Source organism: Dipteris shenzhenensis, chromosome 17 (assembly GCF_047967505.1).
Source record: "Dipteris shenzhenensis isolate YYH24624 ecotype China chromosome 17, Dip_SZ_1.0, whole genome shotgun sequence".
Taxonomy (NCBI): domain Eukaryota; kingdom Viridiplantae; phylum Streptophyta; class Polypodiopsida; order Gleicheniales; family Dipteridaceae; genus Dipteris; species Dipteris shenzhenensis.
The window spans coordinates 1,888,752-1,906,242 of record NC_141612.1 but is presented as its reverse complement, the minus strand read 5'-3'; the positions used below and the strand labels follow the sequence as shown (position 1 = coordinate 1,906,242).

The window sequence follows — 17,491 nt, the reverse complement described above, 5'->3', positions numbered from 1 at the left end:
TGCATGTAACACAAAGTTGTAACACAAAGTCGTATCACAACAGTTGTAACACAAAGTTGTATCACAAAGTTGTAACACAAAGTTGTAACACAAAGTTGTAAGACAAAGTTGTGACACAAAGTTGTAACACAAAGTTGTAACACAAAGTTGTTACACAAAGTTGTAACACAAAGTTGTAACACAAAGTTGTAACACAAAGTTGTAACACAAAGTTGTTACACAAAGTTGTAATACAAAGTTGTAACACAAAGTTGTATCACAAAGTTGTATCACATTCCCTTTCTACATAAGTTCATGTTGGCACAGAGTCAACACTACCACATGTGAAATATTAGTTTTAATATATGTGGGAACATGCAATTTTTTAAAAGCTAAAATGAACTAATATACTTAGTCCCCTCAATGGCTTTCCTTGAATTAATATATCGCTACTTTCATCCCTCTTCCCTTGTATCGAATTGAGCGACATACACGAAGGAATGAGGTAGATTAATGCTTCTCATCTCAAGAGACTCTCCTGTTGAGATATCGAGCTCCACTCGAGATATGCCAGGGTGACCGTTGGGTACTTATGTCACCGACTTGTTAGCTGGAGATGTGGTTGGTACACCGCCCACGAATAATGCTGGATGACAGCTATCCTTATCTACACTAGTTCGTGGCTCAGTTAGTATGCCACCTTAGTTAGTTGAGTTTGGTTTGAGACACACATATAGGGTTCTTCTATTTCTTTGTACTAGTGTTCTTTTGGCTTTCACAACTAAGAAGAGGAAAACTGTTTTCAGCCTCCACCTTCGCGTGTATTCCCCCATTGTGCATGTGAGAAAGCCTCAAGTGAGACTCCTTCCCTCTCTCCCACAATCTTCACATGGTATCAGAGCCTTGTTCGTGGTAAGGAGCTCAAGAAAGCAAACCAAGTTCGCAGTGTCCTGGTAAGAGGACCAGTGTTGCTTTCCTATTTCGAGTTTGGGAGCAAATCTCTGCAGGTAGCACAGCCAGAAGTGCAGGAGTGCACTGTTTCAGATTGAGATGCCCTTCGCGGTGTGGCGAGAGCGCAGTATATGCTGCGGGGGAGAGGGCAGAATTTTTTGTAGTGTTCTGTAATGGCATCTGATTCTCTTTTGCAGATTGTCACTGAAAAGCTTGACAAGAACAACTTCCAGGCATGGAAGTTTAGAATGACGAATTTCTTGATGGGAAAAGGCTATTGGGAATTCATTAAAGGAAATGAAGAAGAACCTGTTCTTCCTAATGTTCCCAGTCAACAGGAAATGCAGGCATTCAAAGGATGGCATGAGAGAGCCAGGAAAGTTATGTACTGGCTGTCTATCAGTATTTCGGACTCCATGATTGTGCATATTCAGGATGCAAATACGCCAAAGGAGGCATGGGATACTTTGGCAAAAATGTATAGCACAAATACGCAAGCCAGGAAAATGCAACTCAAACAGGAGTTGCACAATGTGCAGAGAGAAAATTTGAGCATAAATGACTACCACATGAAAGTGAAGAAAATTGCAGATGCACTTGCTTCCATTGGGTCGCCAGTGGATGATGATGATTTGGTTTCTGTGACCTTGAATGGTCTAGGAAAGGATTATGCACAGTTCCGGACATCCATTGCCGTCCGTGAAAACTTTCCTGATTTTGAGGAGTTGATTGGTCTTCTAATTTCTGAAGAGCAGAGAAATGGGGGTGCATCTTCTTCAGCAGGAACTTCAAAAGAAACTGTCTTCTACTCAAATGCTGGCAGAGGTAGAGGCAGAGGTAGAGGAGGCCGATCTGCAGGCCGTGGTAGAAATCAGAATATGCAGCAAACGCAAGAAAACCAGTCCTATGCAGGAGGACGTGGTAACTCTAGAGGCAGGGGAAGCCAAAGAGGCCGTGGTGGATGGCAGAGAAGCCAAAATGCAAACAGCAATGTTGAATGCTACTATTGTGGCAAAATGGGTCATATGGCTAAAGACTGCTACAAAAAGCAGAATGACATTATGAGTGGAAAATTGCAGCAAGGCAATTATGCATCCTCTAGTAGACAGGGCGATGACAGAAATGAGCATTTGTTTATGGTGCAGCATATGACAAATTCTGTAACAAGTGCAGAAGAAAGCAATGATGTGTGGTATGTTGACTCGGGTGCGTCAAACCACATGACAGGTCACGCTGAATGGATGCAGGATGCAAGAAAAATGGAAAAACCAGGATTTGTGGAGACTGGTGATGATACTGCACATCCTATTGTGCAGATTGGCAAAATTCCTTTGTCTATGCAGGATGGGAAAAAGAAATACTTGTCTGATGTATTTCATGTCCCGAACATCACCAAGAACCTGGTTTCTGTTGGTCAAATGGTTGAGCAGGGCTTGCAGGTTAGATTTAATCCTCATGGATGCTTTGTTGAGGATATGAAAAATAACGGTCGCTTGATAGCAAAAGGAAAGAAGAAGGGCAGGATGTTTACGTTGGATGCAGACATGCCTGAATTGAGTGCAGCAATGTTTGCACATGGGACCGGTGTAGTTGCAGATATTGATATCTGGCACAAATGCATTGGTCATGTTAATATACAGCGACTAAAATCAATGCAAGCCCAAAATATTATTGCAGGATTGCCTAAATTCAAGGTTGCAGAAATGCACAAGGTTTGTGAAGCCTGTCAATTTGGGAAACAGGCAAGGAAACCTTTTCCTAGGCATGTTCAAGAGAGTAAAAAGCCATTGGAATTAATCCACTCTGATGTGTGGACTACAAAAGCTGCATCTATTGGAGGCTGTCACTATTTTGTCACATTTATTGATGACTTCAGCAGAAAACTGTGGGTGTATTTTATGAAAAAGAAAAGTGAAGTGTTTGGGCACTTCAAAGCTTTCAAAGCTATGGTTGAAAAAGAAACAGGCCTGCAAATAAAATGCCTAAGGTCAGATGGAGGGGGAGAGTACCTCTCAAATGAGTTTGCAAGGTTCTTGCAGGAGCATGGTATAAAGCAGCAATATTCATGCAGTCATACCCCACAGCAAAATGGAATTGCAGAAAGAAAAAACAGGCATATTGGAGAGGTGTCTCGGGCTATGCTAAATGAAAAAGATCTACCAGATTATTATTGGGCTGAAGCAGTTGCTACAGCAGTCTATATAATGAACAGGACTCCCACTGCAGCAATACATGGCATGACGCCAGAGGAGATGTATACTGGTAGGAAACTAGATATTTCTCATTTGAAGATTTTTGGTTGCATTGCTTATGTCCATGTGCCAGATGAGTTGAGGTCCAAGTTGGATCCGAAAGCTGAGAAGTGCGTCTTTATTGGTTATTCTCTGCAGCAGAAAGGCAGCAGAAAGGGTATAGATGCTATAACCCTTCTACACGTAAGTTCACAGTGAGCAGAGATGTTGTTTTTGATGAGATGAGCAGTTGGTATAAACCAGTAAATGTGATGATTGATGTAGATGCACAAAATGGTAATGCTGCACAGAATGCACAGCAGCAATCACAAAATATCAGTGGACCTGGAGTGTCCTCTACCAGTGGTTCACATACTTCGCCATGGACAGGCAGATTGAGATCAGGAGAATCCCCTCAAAGCAATGCAGAGAGTGGTACGCAGGTATCACGAAAAGGAAAAGAGAAGGTAGATCAGCCCATGTATGATGTGAATGCAGGTCACTCTTGTGTGGATGGTGAATCCAGTGGCTCAGAACAGAGCATTGATGATGAGTTGGGTATTCCTTCTGTTGTTACACCTGGAGTAAGGAAGACCAGGGATGTTTTGAGAGCACCTGGAAGTGAGCCTATTTTGCGCAGGTCTACCAGGGTTAGGTATCCTGTGGATAGGCTGAAATATGATGGATTTACAGCCATTCACTATGCCTATATGGTCAAAGTGATACAGGAACTAGAACCCACTTCTTTTGAGCAAGCCATGGGAAATGAAAAATGGGAGAAAGCCATGGATGAAGAAATGGATGCCTTGGATGCTAATGCTACATGGGAATTGGTGCCTTTGCCTAAAGGCAAGAATGCAATTGGTTGTAAGTGGGTTTATAAGATCAAGCACAATGCAGATGGTTCTGTGAATAGATACAAGGCAAGATTAGTTGTCAAGGGGTATGCACAGACATATGGCATTGATTATGAAGAAACTTTTAGCGCGGTTGCAAGGATGGCAACCGTAAGAGCAGCCATTGCTATGGCTGCATCAAAGGGATGGTCTTTACATCAGATGGATGTAAAGAATGCCTTCTTGCATGGTGATTTGCAAGAAGAGGTCTTTATGGAGCAGCCAGCAGGTTATGTTCATGCCACTCATCCTGAGTTTGTTTGCAGGTTGAAGAAAGCCTTGTACGGCTTGAAGCAAGCACCTAGAGCATGGTCTGACAAGATAGGACAGTATCTTGTCACTATTGGCTTTCAGATTTCCAAGGCAGATTTCTCACTCTATGTGAGAAAAACAGAGAAAGGGATTATGCTGCTGGTCATTTATGTTGATGATTTGATCATCACAGATGATAGTGATGAAGATATCCTTCATGTGAAAATGCTATTGAGGCAGAAGTTTGAGATGAAGGATTTGGGAGAGCTGCGTTATTTCTTGGGCATTGAGGTGATTAGATCACCAAGTGGGATACAGCTCTTGCAGAGGCAGTATGGATTGGATGACAGGCTGTAAGCCTATTTCAGTTCCTTTGGAGCAGAATGTGAAGCTGAGCACAGATGCAGGTGAGCTTCTGGAAGACCCTACTATGTACAGACGCATAGTAGGAAGTTTGATTTACATGACTATTACCAAGCCAGATTTGAGCTATGCTGTTGGGTTGGTAAGTCAGTTTATGTAGGCTCCAAGGAAACCGCATTTGGATGCGGCTAGACGCATATTCAGGTATGTGAAGTCCACATTGCAGTATGGACTATTTTATGAGGCTAGGGTTCAGATACAGTTGCATGGATACACTGATGCTGATTGGGCTGGTAGCATTTCTGATAGACGATCTACCAGTGGATATGTGTTCTCTTTTGGGAGTGCTGCAGTCACTTGGAGCAGCAAGAAACAGCCTACAGTTGCCTTGTCGAGCACAGAGGCTGAGTACAGGGGTGCAGCAATGGCTGCATGTGAGGTAGCTTGGTTGCATAAGCTACTCTATGATATGCATCAGTCTACAGATGGGCCGGTTGTCATTTATTATGACAACATGAGTAGTATACATTTGGCAAAGAACCCAGTCTTTCATGCTAGAACAAAGCACATTGAGGTGCATTATCACTATGTGCGGGAGAAGGTTTTACTAGGTCTTATTGATCTAGTTTATGTCAGCACAGAGGATCAGGTAGCTGACATATTCACGAAAGCATTGGGTGCAGAGAAGCTGCGCAAGTTCAGAGACCTGCTTGGTGTGCAGGATTTGGGATTGAGCTCGAGGGGGAGTGTTGAGATATCGAGCTCCACTCGAGATATGCCAGGGTGACCGTTGGGTACTTATGTCACCGACTTGTTAGCTGGAGATGTGGTTGGTACACCGCCCACAAATAATAGCTGGATGACAGCTATCCTTATCTACACTAGTTCGTGGCTCAGTTAGTATGCCACCTTAGTTAGTTGAGTTTGGTTTGAGACCCACATATAGGGTTCTTCTATTTCTTTGTACTAGTGTTCTTTTGGCTTTCACAACTAAGAAGAGGAAAACTGTTTTCAGCCTCCACCTTCGCGTGTATTCCCCCATTGTGCATGTGAGAAAGCCTCAAGTGAGACTCCTTCCCTCTCTCCCACAATCTTCACATCTCCTCTTAAAAGTATTTATATATGAGTTATATATCGGCTTTTTATGTAGCTGCTAACATTCTATATTCATTAAAGTGTTTTTTCCAGCTTTTATGGCAGCTCATAAATTCCATGAAAATAAGTTTTCTCAAGCAAATAATTATTTACATCGACCCAAAATCATAAATATTAATCTATCATAACGAATTATGAATCACAAAGTGCATTTATCAAAATTCATGATCTCTAAATCATGAATCATTTTGCAGTTATTTATCTCTTTTTTATATCACCTTTTTAAAATTAGCTTCGAAAATATTTTGCATCAAAATGTTTGCTTTTTTTATAGTTAGGTAAAAATTTTACCTTAGTTTTAAAATTTAGATAAAATCTAGCACTATTTGCAGGGAATCTTAAAAGTGGGTAACATGCAATAGTTCTCATTTAATACAAAATAGTTCTGATTCAATACACTATAGTGTTAGGTCTTATTGATGGTGGGAGAGAAACGCTTTACTTTCAGCATTTTGCATACTCTTGAGGCCTTTAGCAAAGGTTTGTCTTCTATTTTTTGTTGTGGCTCGATATAGGTAGAGGTGTATAAGCTGTTTCGCGATGACTTTCAAGATATATCTAATGAAGCAGGTGTGTTTATGGAGTAAGTTTTGTAGTTTATGCTTAGGTTTCAATTTGCACAATGTTTTATTGTTATGCATGATGTTTATTCCTTTGGTTTGTGTGTTTGGTAGGTATAACGAATTCATCTCAAATAATGATTATATCAATTTGGGTTATTATAAGGAGGAAGACTTAGTCCACCAATGCATGTGTGGGAGAAAGATGCTCGTTTGACTTATGATCACCTTTTCAAGCACTTTAATTATAACTAGTGATGATGATGAGAATCTATGTTGTGCTAGTTGTGAAAAAAAAAAATTTTCTTTATATTTTCATTACATATTTAATATGATTACGTGAATTGGTAGAATATGTCGAGCAAGTGCTTGAGACCTACAATTGTTACTAGTCTAGATTCCAGTCAACGTTCTCTGAATCGCATCTATCCAAGGCTTAATTTAATTTAACACCCATTTTCTATTTAGTCTGCAAATACCACCTTTAAATGGTGCCCTTTTGTATGTAAAAAATATCATTAAAAATTAATTTTTTTTAAACCCTTGTGCTATACTTACATGTTCATGAGTGACCCCCCACGTCGACATTGGTCAATTGTTGACCAAACATAAGATAGTAGAAGGTAACCAGAGGTATGACCAATTCATTGATGTAAAGATTGGCGTGGCTTAGTAGATATTCTGGCTTATCTTTATAGAGATGGAGGTTGTTTGTAAATGTATTATGATGTCTTGTAGGAAAATGTTTAAGAAATTTGCTCAAATGTAGATAGTGTTGGACTTCAGACTCTTGTAGAACTCATATATAATTTATGTTGCTGTGGAAGATGGTGTGGTTTTTATTTGAGGTGTTTCAAGAGATTGTGAACTACTATGTTTATCTATTGTGGGAGTAGTGTTTCTCTTGCTACATGCCTTGTATTGCTGATGTTTTTACCGATTTCTTATATAGTAGATGTCTCTTGTAGAGACAAAGGTTCTGCCAATGGTGTTGAGTCTAGTATGCTCCTATGTAGATTCAATGGTGTTTTGTATATTCCTTATATGTAGATGTTTCTATTAAAAAAAACTTTGGAACGAAAATTTGGTAATTTTTAGAAGTCTCTAATTGCAGTAAATGGTGTCGAAACTAATTAAGAGATAAGATAATAGAGAAGGCTAGAGATTTGAAGGAACTGCAATGAGCAGCGTCGTCGTTCAAATTTGTTAATGCATGCATGCATGAAATGGCTCATCTGGTGGCGACGCACGTGATCGGGTTGAAAGGATCCCTCAAGGATTCCCTGCATTTCTTCGATGACTCCACTTACCTCTACGTCGCAGGCCACCATGTTGTCGTCGTCTCCACCGAACATCGCCACCAGAAGATCTTGCCTGGTAGTAATGACACCAATGCCATCACCGCCCTCGCCATCAGCCCCACCAAAAAGCTCGTCGCCGTCGCTGAGGGCACCCTCCCCTTCCCTGGTGGCCAACCCGACTCTCGTTTCTCCACCCTCAGTTCTGATTCCCGTAGCTCTGTGGGCGATCACAAAACCGCCGACACCAAGTCGCTGGATGGAGAATCCAGGGATAGTGACCCCAGGGGGCTCTCGCCCGATACCAAGGCCACTGGCCCGATCATTAGCTTGTGGGAAACTGGAGTCTGGAAGAAGCGGAAGGTCCTCTCTGGAAGCGAGGCGTTGGCGGGGATGAAAGAGTATGTTTCTATCTCGTTTAGCGCAGACGGAAGGAATATCGCAGCCCAAGGTTGTGGTCCAGACTGGATTCTCGTGCTCTGGAGTTTGGAGAAATCCAAGATATTCGCCACTGTCAAGGCCTCTAATCCACAGGCTGAAGTGTACCAGGTAGGTATCTAATTACCCTGCCTGGTGCCTATGGTAGGCACTTACATGCAATCATTTAAATCCCACCGTGGAGTACTTTCGCGCTTTCGCCAACCCATCCTCATTTTTCGTTACAATATGTGCAAGTACAAGCACGTTCCACCTAGCCCCAATGATCACATGTTGACAACTGATCCATCCTGGGATCATCGGGGGTTATGAAAAAGAGCCTTCTATTTTCGCAAGCGTATCACATTTCTGCGGTGTGCTAGCATGCGATATCATATGACTATATTCCTTTTGGTAGCTTGACTTTGTCACTTTCGCGATGTGAAGTATTCTAGAGTTAACTGATGACATTCAGTCTTGGAACTGGACCTTGGCTTAGTTCCCATTTTTGCAGAAACTTCATTTCAGGGGCCTCACTCAGGAAAATGTGAACATGAACACTTGCATTCATACTAGGGAGATTTTATTTTTCAAAAGCACGTTTACAATAGGGGAGAGGGACAGTTTTTTTAGAGGCGGGTTAGAAAAGAGGAGAAATATTTGGTGCAAATTAGAGTAGATTTCCTTGTCATGCAAGAGGTATATGGGTTTTTTAATTTAGGACTGGAGATAAATTTATCATACGTCAACAGGTGCAATACTGCCTCACTGATGCTTCCCTCATCAGCGTTGTGGGCAATGGATTTGCAAAGACATTCAAGCTAACAGAGACTGCATTCAGACAAATAGCTACAGATATTGCAAAGTGGGAAGGAAAAAAGTTCTTGTGGCATGCATGGCTTACAGAAGCAGAACATGCCGGGAAGGACAGCTGCATTTATTCATGTGATACAGGAGAACTAGTGTGCGTTGAAGGTGGTGAGGTAATTCCTAAGCATTTATATTCATGGAAATGAAGGCATTTTTTAAAGACTTGCTTGGCTCGAATGATGCCCCAGGAGTGAAGCCTGTAAGGAACAATGTGCACTGGAATAGCAAGCTTTATTTGTAGGAAAAACGTTCAGCGGTCAGAAACTGGTCAGAGTTTCAGCTAATATGTTTACACCAGTGCATTCCACTCCATTGCAACAAAAAAATGTAAAAATAAGCACGCAAATTTTGTAGTTCTTCATTAAATAAACGAGAGTTTATATTTTGTTCACAGTAATAATGCAAAACGGGAAGATATTTACAGGTAGCATAGGCAAGTTTAAAAAGGCATTACCTTGACTTTCTGGCCCCCAGGATTGCTGAAACCAATGTTAAGCACTTTGAAACTTTATTACATCCTAAAGATCTCCTTGTGAAGCACTTGTCTGTATACTGGTGATCATTTAAATCTATGATGGTATCTATTCATATTCCTTTTTGTCGGATTTTTACAGCAATGGCAGGCATATTATTGTGATGTAAATATGACATATGAAGAGACATGTAGGAAACTGTCAAAAATGAGGTCTTTGTAATTCAGCATGCCATTAGTTTTAACTACAAGAAACGCCCATTGAGAATGCTGATTTTATGGTTCAAGTTTTTTTCATTTACATAATGTGTTAAATTGTACTAGAGCAATTTGCAGAAGCAATAACATTTAAAGACGCACGTTTTGGTAAAGTCTGAAATGTATTTCCGCTATCGGTCAGGGAGCCTATTTAACTATTCCTATCTCATGAAGCATGTGCTTTCGTTCAGCTGGGAGACAGAATAGTTTATTTGGCAATACCAGCCACATTGGTTTTGTACTATGTAGCTTCACTTTCAGCTCACTTTCAGCACTACGGTATTCTGTCCTCATTAATATGCCTAGTTTTTCTGCATCAATAAGGTCCACCTGATTTCTTGAAAACGTGCCCTTTTTTCCAGCTGGAAGGAAGACTAGTTTATGTGGCAATACCAACCACCTTGGTTTCCATCTTTAGCATAATTTTCCAGAGTTTGCTGTTTTCTGAGTCTCAGATTTCCATTTATGTCTTGGTTAGATGATTGTTGTTTAATGCCTTTTATTTATTTATTATGAAGCAGCATTCTTGGCCAATGAGAAAAATGCAATAGCTGATGAAGCCTTCCTTTTTATCTCTGAGGTCATTCCTTTTTTACTGGTTCAGAGCGTTTCAATACTTTACTTTTGCCATTACATGTGTGGACTTTGTTGCTTCAAAGAGAAGACATTCAGCTGTTAAAATACCCTCTGATCCTGTGCACTGGTTTCGTCTACTGTGGATAGTCTTTTGAACTTCTGTTGCTGTAACTGATGAACGAATTCTAACTCATATATATATATATATATATATATATATATATAGCCTGCACTTCTTGGATTGAGGGTATTGAATTTCTTTGGGTGGGCATTCCACTGTACTGCTTGAGAGGAAACTTCGTTGCTGTGTTATCTCTAAAGAGAAGATATTAGAAGTGCTCCATTGCAGCTAGGTCTTGGATTTAATCCAAGTTCTACTTGCAACTACGTGCTATGTGGCTTGCTCTGGCTTTAAGTTGACTAATGACAGATACTGGTTACCCGATTCTCCTCAATATGATGAATCCTGTTGGTCAGCTACATTCTTTGTATATGAATGGATATAGCTAAACAGCAGAGGAAAAAGTTGGTGGTTACTATGGTAAAACTATGGGTTATCAATCCATCTTAGTGCATTTAATGAGGCTGAGGTGGAGACTCTGGTGATTCATGGTTCTTCCTCTCTCCTAGTAAGTGGGATCTTGGTATGTAGAGATGGCCAACAAAGAGCTTGTCATCAGGCAGCCAAATTACATTTTTGGATTGAGCAGGTTTTCAACTAAGATTGTCACACCCATTGGGATCATCTTTGGCAGGTAATCAGAGAAAGGAAGACCGCCTTCTCTTTGTGGCATAGTAGGCATTCCACTTTACTGCTTGAGAGGAGACTCCGTTGCTGTCTTGTAGAGAATATATTGGCAGTGCTCGCTTGCAGCTAGGGATTTGGTCTTAATCCAAGTACTAATTGCGGCTATGTGCTAAGTGGCTGCTTCCCCGCTGCTTCAGGCCTTCAAGTTGATAATTCGGAAAGCCATTCCTTGGAGTTGGTGACAGATGCTGGTAACCCAACCCTCCTCAAGATGATGAATCCTGTTGATAAACTATGTTATCTGTGTATGAACTTTCTGGAACAGATATAGCTAAATAGCCGAGGATCAAAGTTGTCGTTTGCTATGGTAAAATATGGGGCATAGATCCATCTTAGATTGCATTTAATGAGGCTGTACTTCATGGGTCTTCCTCTCTCCTAGCTAAGTGGGATCTGAGTATGTAAAGCTGGCCTACAAAGAGCTTGTCATCAGCCAGTTTTTTAGATTGAGCAGGTTTTTACCTAAGATTGTCTTCATACTCATTGGTAGCATCATCTCTGGTGGGCAATTACAGAAAGGCAATTGTGGCTTATGCAACACAGTGGCTTACCAGTGGGCACTTGGCTCAGTTCTTCCTTTGGTTCACATTCTTCTGCTGTGTAGGGTAGGCTATCAGGTAGCAACCCCCTCTGTGTTCTAACATGCTATCAAGGTCAAGAGCGGCACAATCCAAAATTTTCTAGGATACTGAGCCATCATGGACTCGGATTGGTGAGTTAACTAAGTCACATAAGAGGTCGGAGACAGCAGCTGAAGGTTCAGCCTCGTAAAGTAAAGAATGCCTGTATCTTGCTAACTTGTTTTGTTAAGTCATTCAGAGTAGACAGGAACTATGATGGAGAGTTGATATATTCTTCAACCTTCTCACCTTTTATTCTATTTCCTTCCCCGTCCATGCTTAATTCATTATAGAAGACATGATTCCACTCTGGCTTGAATATCTTGAAGGTGAGACTGATATTCTTGTTGTTTAACCTCCATTTCATGGAGATGAATCTTTTAAGATCGGGTTTTCTTGCAATAGAAAGGAATATGTCCTTGAAGATGAATTGTTCTAATGTTTCTTAGATAGGTCTTGGTGTGGAGTTGGGGATAAAGCTCTAGATGCATAGGATTGTGTGTTGGAGCTGCTTGTCTATGTTGTTGAGCAGACAAACAATTAGAGAGAGAGACAGAGAGACAGAGAGACAGAGAGAGAAAGAAGGGGGGGGGAGAGAGAGAGAGAGAGAGAGAGAGAGAGATTCATAGAAGATAACCTTGGATTTGCAGGTTATGGCTATCTTGCCTCCAAGCTCTTCAGATGGCACTAGCACTGCAGAAGTTATGATACTCTATTCTAAAGGTATCATATGTGGTGAGAGGGGTGGAAGTATCTCGGTATATGAGAAGGTAGATGAAAAGGAAGTTAAAGAAGGCCTGAAAAAAATATGTAGTTTCAAAGTGGACAAGACTGGTGCAAAGGTATGCGGCCTTGCACTTTCTGTGAATGAAGAGTTGCTGGTGTGCATATTGGAGAATAATCACATAGTGGCTTTGCCATTTCAACATAGAGATCTTTTCAAACCTGAAGAGGTCCCAAAAGAACTGGTGTCTCAGGTATGCATAGAACACAACCAAATCATTTCTTTAAAAGTGAAACAAAATGCAAAAAAAGAGCAGATCATCTTTAAATTTTGTGAGCATACACCATCAATTTTAGCTTGTTAGGTAATCTTCTTCCCTGATTTTCTTAATGGATTAATCTTTTATATCTCATTGATATGAAGTGTTTGTTTCAATGGTTTCAATCGTTTTTATAATCATGATTTCTTCTCTCTTTCAGAAATGGATAATAGATTACTACAGAACATACATTGTAAATTTCCAGTAGGAATGTGCCAACTATAAAGATCTACAATAAAGTCATACCCTACTTTAAAATTTTGTAATAGGGGAAGGAAACAAAATTGAAGACATGAACATAAGTGAGCATATAGAAATCAACAGCATTCTTCGTACACAAGAAAATGATTCTCACAATTATGATATGAAAACAATTGAGATATTCACACCACATTAAAACAATTGAGATATTCACACCACATTAAATTTAATATTCCCATTTAAAAAAGTAATCCTACCACAAAATTAGGATTTCTTCAAAAGAATTCAGTCCCTAAATGTAGAACAAAGAGATATAATCGATGACATCATGATACAAAAAAGGATATACCATTCAAAAAAAATACCTCTCTTTCTACTCGAAGGAGCAAGCAGAATAGGGAAGGCATACCTTCTTCTTCTCATAGTTTAGGGTTTACTTTGATTCTACAATCAAGTATTTTCAACTATAAATGATGAATTGATGTATGTTTTAATGTTGGATTAAACTGGAAGAGGAGCTTACAACAACATAACAGGAATCCCAAGTATTGGCAGCACAAGTTCCCTAGCATAGTATAGGCTGACTAATGCTGCACAGGAACTTTTTTTTTTGTAACGAGAAAGTAATATATTATATTCAAAACAACAGAACCATTACAAAAAATGTGGGAGAGTGCTCTCCATCCCAAGCCACCACAAGAACAAAGGCGGTGAGAAAAGTCAATCTAAAACCCTCTCAAAAAACAGATCATGAGGGTGGGAGATGAAATCAATCCCAAAACCTCACTACAACAGCAGGTGTAGGAGAGTAATCTCCATCCCAAAAACAGATCATGAGGTGGGAGATGAAACCAACCCCAAAACCTCACTACGACAGCAGGTGTAGGAGAGTAATCTCCATCCCAAAAACAGATCATGAGATGTGAGATGAAATCAATCCCAAAACCTCACTATGACAGCAGGTGTAGGAGAGTAATCTCCATCCCAAAAAACCCTTAAAAAAAGTTGCACAAGCGGAATCTACAACCTTTTCAAATACAAAAAAAGCTTGCCAAACCCGGTGAAGGGGACTAGACTTTTCTGAAGCAGCTACATGCCATTCTCCAGAGACAGACCTGTGGGAGCAACAAGGGGCACTTAAACCAGAAAAACCCAGAGGGAGAAGATGCTTACGTGGAAGAGGGCGCCATCAAAGAACTGGAAGGAGCAGCATGAAGCTCAGGCACGAACTAAACCAGGGAAAAGCGTCCACCAAGAATCTCCAATGTGTTAACAGGGAGCTGTAGAACCCTCCATGTCGCAACAGCAAGATCTGATTGAAAGGAAAAAGGGAGGAATACCTCAAAAACGCTGCTGGTCCAGGCAAAAGGCTACATGGGAAAGAGGAAAGAAGGAAGGGGGGGGGGGGGGGGGGGGCTCAGCAGGACTCAGCATCGCCCGCATGAAGCACTGGCTAGCAACAACGAAGCATGATGGTTGTTAAGATAGAGGCTGCCTTCTGCATCTGCATCATACAGAGAAAACTATTTCCAAGGCTATCCCCTGAGTTTGAATCTATATGCATCAACTGCATTAGAACCCTCAGTGCCTCATCATCCATAAGTACTATTGTTGTTGAAGTGGGGACTCCAAACCAACCACCAATGGAGGGAAGTACTCCCTAAGAAGGCTTGGGAAATGTAGAATTACCAAAAACCTAGACGAGACTTACCTCTTGAAGACACACCTATGTCTCGGTATCTTGGCACGAAAGGCCGAACTAGTCAAAACTACTCCGATTCATCTTCATATTCTATGATAGCTCAACAAAATGGGAGATATTTGAACGTGAGTACCCCTTACCAACTTAACACATATACATGGTTAGTTGTGTGTGGTGAGGGTAGTAACACTGCCCTATGGGCCAAAGATAACCCTTCCCACAAGCAAGGTGCTTATTGAAATGACATGAATGATTTGCATGCTCTTGAATCCTTGGCTATAGTAGTAAAAGATGGTATGCTTTATTAGCAAAAAGATCAGCAAATGAAAATGAAGAATATCTCAAGAGCACTCTATCAAACTTCGAATCCAAGAGTGGAAGAGAAGTAAACAAATCAAGGGACCGGCAAAAAAGGATGCAACACATCAGACAAAGTACACCAAATAGGCATGTGATGTAAACCCCAAAAAATTATCTTCTGTTCTAGCCTATGGAAAAGAAAGGAAGCAGCCCTAACTATCTACCACATTATCCACCGTAGAAATGCCCAGGTGGTGCAGAAAATACGCCTTTCAAGCAAGAAGATGTGCTAAAGAAGAATTGAACACTCGGCTCCAGTATATATTAGCAGATGGAGGGTGTTGCCAGGATCTGGAGGTTAACCAATAAAAATGAACCAAAAGCTGCTGCCAATCATGTATGAGGCAAGTAGAGAAAGGGAGCCAAGAATCCAATTACATAAATGACTAAAAATAACATCCAAAATAGCCGAAATCCAATGGGCAAAAGCATCTATACAGATGCAACTCAAACTAAAAACAGTGATAGAACACTTCTAGCTGGGCCAGAGGAAGATCTCCAAGAAATCGCACATCTTGAAGGATGACCGTCATTGTCATGTTCTGTCCTTCGTTCCATTCCAGTAGTCACTCACCTTTCCTCCATGGGGGGGTGTTAGGACATGGAGTCAAGTTGAGTCAATTGTGGTTTGTTCTAGTGAGTCCTAGTGTGAGTTTTATAGTACTTGGTGTCTAGGATTGCCACGTGTCATATTGGGAGTTATCCCACATACATTTGGTACTTTGTGTGTGTGTGTCTCTATCCTATAAAGGCATTGTACTTGTCACTTGTCAAATCACTCAACTCATTCAAATACAAGCTACTTTGGTCTACATGTGAGTATTTGTTCATTGCTTTCATTTCCTTTCCATTTTATTATGTTTGCTATCTTTCCTTTCCGTTCCTAGTGTTAGCTTGCTTCTCTCCCTACCACTATGTTCCTTCATATAAGACTGGCTGATAAAAGGAGTGCCTCCAGGAAACTCAATACCATTCAAACGGTTTTGGGAAACCAAGGCATCCAGATGCATCAATAGTGGATGTGTAGTAATCGCAAAGTGCAGGGCACTAAGAGGACAGTTCCGACAAACAGAATGGCCCAAAGTCCATGAAGAAGAAAGGGCATCGGATAAAAGGCAAGAAGTCATGCCATCCTCATAAATTCAATAAACCACATTTGCATCCTACGATCAAAGCCCAATCATTGTATAATAGCTGCAATAAAATTCCATCTGACCATGTTAAAGGCTTTTTAAATATCGACAAGATGCATGCTGAAATTCAAGAGAGTCTCAAAGGCTTTTTGGGGAGAAGCAGTTGTGACAGCCACTTATATTCAGAACAGATGCCCTACCAAAGCTTTGGTTAATGTGACTCCATTTGAAGCTTTGTATGGCTTTAAGCCAAAGGTTAGTCATTTCAGAGTTTTTGGCTCAGTGGCATATGCTTTGGTTCCAGATGCACATCGAACAAAGCTTGATGACAAGAGTGTCAAATGCATTTTCGTGGGGTATAGCATTGAAAGCAGGGGATTAAGGCTTTATAATCCCGCTACCACGAAGGTAATAATCATTAGAGATGTTCTCTTTGCTGAGAGCGAGTGCATGCAGCCCCCTAGTGCAGACTTGCCACCATACGATGACACCCCTTTGGACATCATCCAGTTTAAGGATGATGAGACGGAGTCTCTTGATGCTTCCCCTTCTACTTCTCATAGTTCAGATGGCTTGCCACATGTTGAGGATGGCTCTCTGTTTGAGGGGAGGGGTTCCTATCCTTCCGGAGGTATTACCGGAGGCCAAAGGCCACTGGCGTGAGAAGCATGAGTGTTGCAATGCTCTAATGCAATGGATCGCACAGAGTGCACTATGCAGTGGTGTGCAAGTGTCGTATGCTATACTGCAATGAACGACGACATACGAGTGCACTTTGCTAAATGACAATCACCTGCGAACTCCACAACATAAGCAAAATAAGAAAATCTTGTCCTACACTGGTGAACAATCCCCATATCGGGAAGAGACAAGAGAAATGAGAAGGTGACCAAGTTGGCTAAAGTACATATCACTGGACTAGTGTCTCCAGGTCACAAGTCGCAAGTCACAAGAATACACAGTTCTATCCCCATAGTAGACAGAGGGTACACACAAGTCTCTCCACACTCTCTCCTTGGCGAGCTCGTAGCTCTAGCCTCTATCTCTCCTCACACTCTCTTTTCTTCCGCTCCAGTGCCGAATGTTGAATGCCTTTCCCTCTCTCCACCTTCTCCTTCATCCTCATCCCCCACCTTGGAGGGTCCCTTCTTCGCTGAGAATCCCCCCCTTTCTTCCCATTGGTCATCCTCTTATCTCCTTAGCTGTTGAGGATAGCCGTTGTGCTGCTGGCTCTCTTGATGGCTACGGCGACTTCCTGACTCCCTGACTCGCCAGCCTCTTCTAGTTAGGATGGTGTAAATTCTCCATGTGCAGGTGAGCTGGATCACCGCACCACTATATCATTG

At 41.2% G+C, this 17,491-nt stretch overlaps 1 protein-coding gene across 1 annotated transcript in view; it reads left to right on the top strand.

Annotated features, from left to right (window-relative positions):
* The first annotated feature begins 7,613 nt into the window (after nucleotides 1-7,613).
* Nucleotides 7,614-17,491, top strand: part of LOC147891511 (uncharacterized) — a 170,527-nt gene continuing 160,649 nt past the window's right edge. The window contains exons 1-3 of the mRNA XM_087387981.1: nucleotides 7,614-8,234; nucleotides 8,855-9,085; nucleotides 12,357-12,683. Of these exons, the coding sequence (XP_087244107.1) occupies nucleotides 7,614-8,234; nucleotides 8,855-9,085; nucleotides 12,357-12,683 (1,179 nt within the window). The remainder of the gene's footprint in view (nucleotides 8,235-8,854; nucleotides 9,086-12,356; nucleotides 12,684-17,491) is intronic.